Genomic DNA, 10,912 nt, shown 5'->3' with positions numbered 1-10,912 from the left:
GTGTGTGTGTGTGTGTGTGTGTGTGTGTGTGTGTGTGAGTGAGTGTTAGGGTAGAGCAGGGCGGTTGCTAATGGCTCAAGCATTGCTCAGCTTGTTGGCTCCCAATCTATTTTTTGGAGCGCGAAAGTCAAGAAAATGGGATAGGACCCTTCCCAGTTCAGGACGGCATTCTTCCTTCAACACTGAAGCGCACCATACTCCATGAATGCCTTCCAGAACGCACAGAAAGCCTTTCAACGTCAACCAAACGAGCCAGATAGCCAAGACAGCACCGCCCACGTAACCCGCCCTGTTAAGGTCAGTCCTACTTTGGGTGGGGCAGTGTTCTCCGGATCGCCGGTGGGTGTATGCCCGCTTGCTGACAGACAGGCATGGTTAGGTTTTCGAACCTCAAAGAAGTTTAAGGGCTTCTTTGTTTGAAGGGCTGGGGCAGGAACATAAATGAGGGGCGTTCCCTAAAGTTAACAGTAGAGACTCCAGGGCTTTTTGTTTACCAGCGCCTCCAGCCGGGGCTCTTCTCTCCTCTCTTTTGCCCTCCTCTTAAGTCCTAGGGCCCAGTTTTACCAGAGGAAGCGGGAACGCGCAGGAGATGGGAATGCACCCCTTCCCACGCCCAGCCCCAGCCCTTACCTGGTAGCCAGCCACCTCGGCATTGTGCCGCTCCTCCAGTTCCAGGATCTGCCTCTCCAAGGACTCGTTGGCCCCGCGCAGGCCCTCGATCTCGATGGTGCGCGCCTGCAGCTGGCGCCGGTACTCGTGGATCTCCTCGCGGCTGGCTCGGATGGCCTCGGTGCTGCGCGCCGCCTGCTCGTTCAGGTTGGCGAACTTGGACTTGTACCATTCCTCCGCGGACTGCAGGTTCTTAGCAGCCAGGGACTCATATTGGGCGCGGATCTCCCTCAGCGCCGAGCTCAGGTCTGGTTTAGCCACAGCCACGTCCACCTCGGCCGCGGCCTGTGACGACGCCTGTAGCGTGGCCAGCAGCTCGGCTACCTCCTCGTCGTGCACCTGGCGCACGAAGGCCAGCTCGTCCAGCAGTGACTCCACCTTCTTCTCCAGGTCCAGGCGGGCCAGCGTGGCGCCGTCCACGTCGCGCTGCTGCGCCTTCAGGGCGCGCTCGGCACCTTCGCGACCGCGGCTCTCCTCCTCGCAGCGCGCCCGCAGTCGCTGCACCTCCTCTGCCAGCCCATCGCGCTCCAGCAGGGCCTGCGCGCGCGCCGAGCTCGCCTCCTCCAGCTGCGCGCGCAGGTCGCGCAGCTCGCGCTGGAAGAGCTCGCCGACGCGCGACGGCTCGGCGTGGCGCTGCCGCAGCGCGGCCAGCTCGGCCTCCAGCGCGCGGTTCTGCGTCTCCAGCTGATGCACCTTCTCGATGAACACCGCGAAGCGGTCGTTGAGTCCCTGCAGCTGCTCCTTCTCGTTGGTGCGGATGATCTTGTACTCGTTGGTGCGCGCCGCCGCCTGGCTCAGGTCCAGCCCGTCGGATGCCGGCGGCCGGCGATAGGCCAGGCCGAGGCCGAGCGACGAGGCCGAGGAGCAGGCGGTCGAGGAGGCCACATTGCTGCGGGACAGGGACTGCGAGCGGAAGCCGCCCGCGCCGCCGGCCCCGGAGAGGCGCGCGGACAGGCGGGAGCCGTCCCCGAACACCTTGCGGTAGGAGGCGGAGGAGCACAGGTAGTGCTCCGAGCCGAAGCTCATGGTGCCGGGATCCGGGCCGGGCGTGCGGCTTCGGCTGGAGATACAGAAGAAAGGAGAGGTGCGGCAGGCAGGGCGCGGCGGGGCGGTGCGCGCTGGCTTTTAAGGCGCTGGGGCTGGGGCGGCGCGTTGGGGGCGGAGCTCCTGCTCCGAGCCTGGCCCGGGGAGGGAAGGGGGGCATCCAGGAGCGGGGGCGGGGAGGCGCAGTGACTACTGCAGCTGCGCGCTCGACGACCTGGGGCGCGGGGTCAGGGCCATCTGCGTCGGAGTCGCTCCTGTCCGCAGCGCCTCTCCCCAAGAATCCACTGCTTCTGAAGGGACTCAAGCGGAGGGGTGCCCTAAACGACTGAGGTTTCCCATCCGGAAACCACACAGCTCTGTCGCATCCCTTGACTCTGTCTCCTCTTTCTTCTTTAACCCACTGGGAGGTTAGGGGTTTCTGGGAGGTGTCCCCTACACCCACCCTCATCTTGGGTTCTGAGGGCGAGGCCGTGTTTTCCCAGTTACAGTGGGAACCCGCTGAGCGAGGCCTTGCTCCTCCCTTAGGTGGCTCAGGGTCCTCGAGGAGAAAGGTCATAGAGCCTCTCTCCACCTGGCCCTCTGCAGCTCCTGGGAGGCTCCGGGCGGGTAGATGCTTGGAAAGCGCCTCTTCCCCAGAAGAGAGGGGAGATCAGTAAAGAAAGTGAACTCGAGCTGCGGTGAGTGGGGAGAAGCAGAGGCAGAGAGGGGAAAAGAGGCCAGACATGGAGAAGCAGGAGGCGCTGGGAATTGCTGGGGCTCATCGATAGGGCACTAAAGCATGGCGCAGGCCAGGACCACAAGCTTGTGGAAAGGGGCTGCAGACTTTTGTGTTTAGAGCATTATGTTTTAAAACATATCAAAAGGAGCGTTTTCAAACTAGGAGGTTTCACCTAAAAAGAAATTGGATTTCTGGCTTCTTCTGAAAACGGGAAGAGGTGGGATGCCCACAGTGGGCAGAGGTGAGTTGCCTTTGCCCTTTGTATAAGAAGTTTGCTTTCCTGTTTATTACAGTGCCTGCCATTCTCCACTGAATTACCCCCACCTTCTTAATTCGTTTTTACTTTACCTCTCTGATCATGTGGGCATTTGAGATTTTAGTCTGTGTAAATCCAGCAGGGCAGGTCCTCATCTGGCTTTGGAGAGCCACTTACTCTGGAGATCTCTTTTTGGAGAAAAGAGATCCCTACAAAAAGATTAAACCACTTTCAAGCTTCTAATGTCACTCAGGATGTGGATATGGCTTTGGAGAGGGAGTAGGAAGACCTTTTTAGCTATATTCCAGAATTCCAGACTGAGGGCCTTTTTTTTGATCTTGGAATCTTAAAGGATGTAGTCCTAGGATAAGTTTTACTTCATGGGGAAAGAGAAATATGCTTGGGACAGGTCATCAAAGGAAGGGTGAAAAGGGATCTTATGGGACTTTGGAGCATATCTCTTGGCTTTGTGCTTAATGTCATGGAAGATGGTCAGGCCCTGTCACAGCCTGTCCCTCATCACAGACCAAAGCCTTGAGGTAGAGGGACTCAATTCTGAGGTCTCTGTGCTCAGAAAGACCTGGTAAGGTGAGCAATAAAAGATTACTAACACTGCTGAATAGTGATTGTCTGCCAGTACTTGTGCTGGCACTTTTGCATATAGGTTTACCTCCTCTGAACATGCTTCAAGGTGGCCCTCACCTCCATCTTATAGATAAGACACTGAGGTACTGGTGCAGCACAAGGTCACCAGCAAGCAAAGACAAACATACATTCTCTCTTTACTACATAATTCTGCAGTGAGACTTTTTTTTTTTTTTTTTTGAGACAGAGCTGGGCACAGTGTCTCATACCTGTAATCCCAGCATTTGGGGAGGCCAAGATGGGCAGATTACTTGAGGTCAGGAGTTCGAGACCAGCCTGACCAACATGGTGAAACCCCATCTCTATTAAAAATACAAAAATGAGTCTGGAGTGATGGCACACACCTGTAATCCCAGCTCCCCAGGAGGCTGACGCAGGAGAATTGCTTGAACCTCGGAGGCGGAGGTTGTAGTGCGCCAAGATTGTCCCACTGTACTCCAGCCTGGGCAACAAAGTAAGACTCCATCTCAAAACAAACAAACAAAAAACAAACACACAACAACAACAACGGAGTTTTGCTCTTCTTGCCCAGGCTGAAAAGCAGTGGCATGATCTTGGCTCACCACAGCCTCTGCCTCCTGGGTTCAAGCTATTCTTCTGCTTCAGCCTCCTGCCTAGCTGGGATTACAGGTGCCCTACACAATGCCTGGCTAATTTTTTGTATTTTTACTAGAGACGCATTTCATCATGTTGGCCAGGGTGGTCTCAAACTCCTGAACTCAGGTGACCCACCTGCCTTGGCTTCCCAAAGTGCAGGGATTACAGACGTCAGTCACTGTGCCTGGCCTGCAGTGAGACTCTTGAAGTCACGTTAATTTCTATGTAGCAAGGCCAGGCATGATGGCTCACGCCTGTAATCCTAGCACTTTGGGAGGCCGAGGTGGAGAGATCACCTGAGGTCGGGAGTTTGAGACCAGCATCACGCCTGTAATCCTAGCACTTTGGGAGGCCGAGGTGGAGAGATCACCTGAGGTCGGGAGTTTGAGACCAGCATGATCAATATGGAGAAACCCCATCTCTACTAAAAATATAAAATTAGCCGGGCGCGGTGGCTCACGCCTGTAATCCCAGCACTTTGGGAGGCCGAGGCGGGTGGATCATGAGGTCAAGAGATCGAGACCATCCTGGTCAACATGGTGAAACCCCGTCTCTACTAAAAATACAAAAAATCAGCTGGACATGGTGGCGTGTGCCTGTAATCCCAGCTACTCAGGAGGCTGAGGCAGGAGGATTGCCTGAACCCAGGAGGCGGAGGTTGCAGTGAGCCGAGATCGCGCCATTGCACTCCAGCTTGGGTAACAAGAGCGAAACTCCATCTCAAAAAAAAAAAAAAATATATATATATATATATATATATAAAATTAGCCAGGCATGATGGTGCATGCCTGTAATCCCAGCTACTCTGGAGGCTGAGACAGGAGAATCACTTGAACCCGGGTGGTGGAGGTTGCAGTGAGCTGAGATTGTGCCGTGGCACTCTAGCCTAGGCAACAAGAGCCAGACTCCATCTCAAAAAAAAAATTTTTTTTTTCCGTGAAGCCAGAGTAGGACTAAGTGGGCTTCAGTAGAGTTTTGGCCAGCAACAAATCATGTGCTGATTTGTTACTGATTTTTAATTGAAAGAACATTGGACTCAGAGTCAGAGGCAATGGGTTTGAATTATGGCTTCTGCCATTTACTAAGCATGTGGGGATAACAACACCTACCTCCCAAGAGTCATGAAAGCTTGAGCTGATGCATGTGAAGGTGCTTTGTAAGCTGCATAGATACAAAGAGTTATGGTCATCATCATCCTCTTTCAAATGAAAGGAATGGTTTCACATCCACCAGCTGGGTTTAGGGAGGGGATTGTAGGAAAGCGTCCAGCACATCCTTGCACAGATCTCCTGTCTAACACTACTGAAAAACAGCAGCAAAATGTCCTGGTTGGAGTTCACCTTTCTTTCCCTTCCCATCCTCCAGTGGAATCGGTACCCCAAAGGCAAAACACACATAGAGCAGAAGAAAGTGAGGCAAAAGGCCTAAATATTCCAACAAAGTGGCAGTTGCCGTGGCAAAGCTGCATTTTGTATTTTCTCAACAGCTTACCTGAGATTCCAAACTGGTATTCTCCTCTGGAACTTATGCCTCCCTTCTCTTGGTATCTCACCCCACAGGCCCAGATGTTTGGCTTTAATAATTTTAGCACAAAGCTGTCTTGTGAACGAGTGATCTTGGCTGAGCCTCAGTCCATAACTCCTTCCAGCTGGCTAGGCCTCCTGAGGGAGTTCCCTGTGTGTGCCAGAGCTGTAAATTCATCTTCCTCTAATGGCACACTTGGACACCACAGACACATTGTCAGCCATCCCCAGTTCTCCCTAATGCCACATTCTCCAGTCTTTCTGTGGCATTTGGCAGTGCTGACCACTCTCCTTGGTTTTAATGACTCAGTTCTTGGCCTTCTGCTCTTTCTTCGTAAACACTTTATTTAGGCCAGGCACCATGACTCATGCCTGTAATCCTAGCACTTTGGGAGGCTCAGGTGGGAGGATTGCTTGAGCCCAGGGGTTTGAGACCAGTCTGGGCAACATGGCAAAACCCTGTCTCTTCCAAAAATACAAAAATTAGCTGGGTGTGGTGGCACATGCGTGTGGTCCCAGCTAATCAGAAGGCTGAGGTAGGAGGATCACCTGAGCCCACGAGGTGGAGGTTGCAGTGAGCTGAGATTGCACCACTGCACACTAGCCTGAGTGACAGAGTGAGACCCTGTATCAAAAAATAACACGTGGCCGGGCGCGGTGGCTCAAGCCTGTAATCCCAGCACTTTGGGAGGCCGAGGCGGGTGGATCACGAGGTCAAGAGATCGAGACCATCCTGGTCAACATGGTGAAACCCCGTCTCTACTAAAGCTACAAAAAATTAGCTGGGCATGGTGGCGCATGCCTGTAATCCCAGCTACTCAGGAGGCTGAGGCAGGAGAATTGCCTGAACCCAGGAGGCGGAGGTTGCGGTGAGCCGAGATGGCGCCATTGCACTCCAGCCTGGGTAACATGAGTGAAACTCCGTCTCAAAAAAAAATAATAATAAATAAAATAACAAACTCTCTTTTTAAGATATTGGATCTCCCAGAAGCAGGGAGGGGAAGCTTATAAAGTTTTCTCCCTGAGAGATCTGGTTTTGCATCATGGTTTTTCCTAGCCAAATGACCTCAAACACATTACTGTTATTTGCTGAGCCTTAATTTCTTGAAATTGTCTGTGAAATTTCAATAAAACAATCCACCAGAGTGCTCTGCAAACCTGGCTGATCATTAGAATTACCTGAGGACTTAAATTCAGATTCCCAGGCTTTACCCACAACCCACTGAATCTAGGGGATTGAGATCTCCAGACCTACCTCTCATGAAATGACTGTGAGGTTTAAATGAGATTAGGTATACAAAGCAGGCATCACAGTGTCTGCTGTGTGCATGTTCAGTAAATGGTAGCTGTTAGAAGTATCAACTTCTTTAATTCATTCATTCACCAAATAGTTACTGAATGTTTATATCCAAGGCCCTGCAGTAGGTGCCTTCTCCATAGGAATAAGGCAGATGCGGGCTCTGCCTCCATGGGACTGGCATTCTAGTAGGAGTGACAGAGATTAAGCAGTTAATTACACCATTAATTGTTAATGACGGTTGTGAGAAGTGCTCTTAAGGAAGGTACAAGTTGCTGTGGGGCATACAACTAAGGGCCTGACCTACGCCAGTGAATCCCAAACCCCTATTTCTAATTTCTACATCCAAATTCACATATCTAACTACCTGTTGGATATCTCCGCGTGAATGCTTGCTGGTCTTCAAATACCATAGATCTGAAAGTGATCTTATTGTCTCCCTCTTCTCTTCCCCCCACTCTTGCTTCTTGATCTTGACCTTGTCCCAGTCCCATTCCTCTGCTTACACAATTCCTTCTTCCTGGAATTTCCTCCCCAGCCTTACTTCAACTATTGAGATCCTTAAGGCTCAAATGCTGCCCCTCCATGAAGCTTTCCGTGGTATCTCCAATGGCAGGCGATCCATCCCTCTCTTGAACTCTCCTCTTACCCATAGCCTTTGCAGCACTCACATGGCTCATAATGACTACAGTCTTCTACTGTAACTATTTGTGTGATTGTCTGAATTGAAATGGGAGCTGTGTGCAGTAGTGCACACCTATAGGCCCAGCTACTGAGGCAGGAAGATCTCTTGAGACCAGGAGTTTGAGACTGTAGTGCACTATGATTGCACCTGTGAATAATACATGTGAGGTGAAAAAAGGGGTTGAAAATGCTTTCTGTTATAACCACTTGGGAAAAGTCTTTGGCATGACACCAAGCATGAGATTCATAAAAGAAAAAAAAAAAACAATACTTTTAACTTCATCAAAATTAAAATCTTTTGCTCTGTAAAAGATCCTGTTAAGAAGATAAAGACCAGGCACAGTGGCTTATGCCTGTAGTCCTAGCACTTTGGGAGGCCGAGGTGGGAGGATCACAAGGTCAGTAGTTTGAGACCAGCCTGGCCAGCATGGTGAAACCCTGTCTCTACTAAAAATACAAAAAATTAGCCGGGCATGATGGTGAGCACCTGTAGTCCCAGCTTCTCAGGAAGTGGAGGCAGGAGAATTGCTTGAATGCGGCAGGCATAGGTTGCAGTGAGCTGAGATCGCACCATTGTATTCCAGCCTAGGCAACAGAGTGATATTCCTCTAAAAAAAAAAAAGATGAAAAGACAAGCCAAAATATTTACAAATTACAGCAAATATATCCAGAATATGTATCCAGAATTTGTGAAGAACTTTCTGAACGTAACATTTCAAGTCATTTGCCCATTTTCTAATTGGAACGTTCTAATGAACATTTATTAGAACGTTCCAATTAGAAAATGGGCAAGTGACTTGAATAGGCATTTTACCAAAGGGAGTATACAGATGGCAAATAAGCACATCAAAATAAGTTAAACATACCTAGCCATCAGGGAATCAAATTCAATGCACAATTATGTGACACTACATACCTACTAGAGTGGCTTAAACACAAAACACTGACAATATCAACTGCTTACAAGGATGCAGAACAGCTGGGTCTTTCGTTTATTCCCACCAGAAAAGCTGGTGGGGATGTAAAATGGTACACCTACTCTGGAAAAACACTTTAGTAATTTCTTATAAAGTTAATATACATTTGGCCAGGCACAGTGGCTCAAGCCATTACTGTAGTCTTAGAATTTTAGGAGGCCAAGGTGGGCAGGTAGCATGAGCTCAGGAGTTCAAGACCAGCCTAGGCGACATGGTGAGCCTCCATCTCTACTAAAAATACAAAAAATTAGCCAAGCGTGGTGGTATTTACCTGTAATCCCAACTACTTGGGAGGCTAAGGTGGAAGAATCACATGAACCCAGGAGGTGGAGGTTGCAGTGAGCTGGGCTCCACTGCACTGCAGCCTAGGTGGCAGACCAAGGCTCTGCCTCCAAAATAAATAATTTAATTTAATTTAATTAATATAAATTTACCATATGACTCAGCAATCTCACTTCTGAGTATTTAGCCTAGAAAAAGGAAAACCTATGTTCACACAAAAATGAGTACACGAATGTTCATAGCAGCTTTCTGTATGATATACTAAAATAGGAGGCAACCCTAATGTCTTTCAGCAGATGAATGGATAAACAAACCAAGATACATTCATACAGTGGAATACTGTTCACCATTAGAAAGAGTGAACCATTGACACATGAAACAACTTTGGTGGGCCAGGTGCGGTGGCTCACGCCTATAATCCCAGCACTTTGGGAGGCCTAGGCAGGTGGATCACGAGGTCAAGAGATCGAGACCATCCTGGTCAACATGGTAAAACTAAAAATACAAAAATTAGCTGGGCATGGTGGTGCGTGCCTATAGTCCCAGCTGCCCAGGAGGCTGAGGCAGGAGAATTGCTTGAACCCAGGAGGCGGAGGTTGCGGTGAGCTGAGATCACGCCATTGCACTCCAGCCTGGGTAACGAGAGTGAAACTCCGTCTCAAAAAAAAAAAGAAACAACTTGGGTGAATCCTAAGGGCATTTTGCTGGGTAAAAGCTAATCTCAAAATGTTACATATTACCTGATTCCATTTATAAAACATGCTTGAAGTGAGTAAATTATAGTGCTGGAGAAAAGATCAATGGTTGACAGGAATTAGGGTTGTAGGGGTGTGGGAGGATGTGACTGCAAAGAGGCTAAGAGGAGGGAATTTTTGTGGTAATGGAACATTTCTGCTACTCAAATCTGTACACATGCTAAAAATTTAGAGGGTGGGAGAGAGAAGAGAGAAACCTAATGAAATCCAAATAAGGTCTATAGCTGAATGAAGGTGTTGTATTAATGTCAATTTTCCTGGTTTAGATGATGTACTATGGTTATATAAGATGTGATCATGGGGGGAGCTGGGTAAGTGGCACATGGGAACTTTCTGTACTATTTTTGCAATTTTTTTGTATCTTAAATTATTTCAAAGTAAGACATCTATAAAAATAGGCAAATGTTCTTAGGAGATACATACTGAAGTTTTAGGGTTGCAGTATCATAATTTTTATAACTTACTCTTAGATGGTTTGGCAAAAATGCCATCCACATACACAAAGGGACACAGAACGGGGAGGTAAAACGAATGCATCAAAAAGTTGACCTTTGGTGAATTTAGGTGAAAAATGTACAGATGTTTATTATATTAGCCCTGCAATTTTTCTAGGTTTAAAATTTTCAAAATAAAAAGTCAGGAAAACAATTTTTTTTTGAGTCAAAGTCTTGCTCTGTTACCCAAGCTGGAGTGCGGTGGCATGAACGTGGCTCACTGCAGCGTCTGCCTCCCAAGTTCAAGCAATTCTCCTGCCTCAGCCTCCCAAGCAGCTGGGACTACAGGTATGTACCACCAAGCCAGGATAATTTTTATTTTGTATTTTTCTTTTGTTGAGACAGAGTTTCACTCTTGTGTCCCAGGCTGGAGTGCAACGGTGTGGTCTCAACTCACTGCAACCTCTGCCTCCCAGGTTCAGGCAATTCTCCTGCCTCAGCTTTCCAAGTAGCTGGGATTACAGGCACCCACCACCCTGCCCAGCTAATTTTTGTATTTTTTATTTTTTATGAGACAGAGTCTTGCTCTGTCACCCAGGCTATAGTGCAGTGGCACGATCTCGGCTCATGGCATCCTCTGCTGCCCAGGTTCAAGTGATTCCCCTTCCTCAGCCTCCTGAGTACCTGGGACTACAGGTGCGTGTCACCACGCCTTGCTAATTTTTTTGTACTTTAGTAGAGACAGGGTTTCACCATGTCAGCCAGGGTGGTCTCCATCTCCTGACCTCATGATCCACCCACCTCAGCCTCCCAAAGTACTGGGATTACAGGTATGAGCCACCATGCCTGGCCTAATTTTTGTATTTTAAATAGATATGGGGTTTTGCCATTTTGGCCAGGCTGGTCTTGAATTCCTGACCCTCCTTTTTTTTTTTTTTTTTTTTTTTTGGCGGGGGTTTTCCTTTTTTTCCCCCGGGGGGGGGCGAATGGGGCGTCCCCGGCCCCCCCCGAGCCCCCCCCCCTGGGGTCAG

General features: G+C 49.3%; 2 protein-coding genes across 2 annotated transcripts in view; one reads left to right on the top strand and one right to left on the bottom strand.

Moving 5' to 3' along the window:
• Positions 1-1,782, bottom strand: part of INA (internexin neuronal intermediate filament protein alpha) — a 13,530-nt gene extending 11,748 nt beyond the window's left edge. The window contains exon 1 of the mRNA XM_032281485.1: positions 631-1,782. Coding sequence (XP_032137376.1) covers positions 631-1,695 — 1,065 coding nt within the window. The 5' untranslated portion in view covers positions 1,696-1,782. The remainder of the gene's footprint in view (positions 1-630) is intronic.
• The window catches only part of NT5C2 (5'-nucleotidase, cytosolic II), a 178,655-nt gene continuing 169,472 nt past the window's right edge, over positions 1,730-10,912 (top strand). The window contains exon 1 of the mRNA XM_032281471.1: positions 1,730-1,753. The gene's annotated coding sequence lies outside the window, so the exon portion shown is untranslated. The remainder of the gene's footprint in view (positions 1,754-10,912) is intronic.

This window comes from Sapajus apella, unplaced genomic scaffold, assembly GCF_009761245.1.
Source record: "Sapajus apella isolate SASKATOON/1434 unplaced genomic scaffold, GSC_monkey_1.0 scaffold13, whole genome shotgun sequence".
Lineage (NCBI taxonomy): Eukaryota > Metazoa > Chordata > Mammalia > Primates > Cebidae > Sapajus > Sapajus apella.
This window is presented reverse-complemented; position numbering and strand designations above follow the sequence as displayed.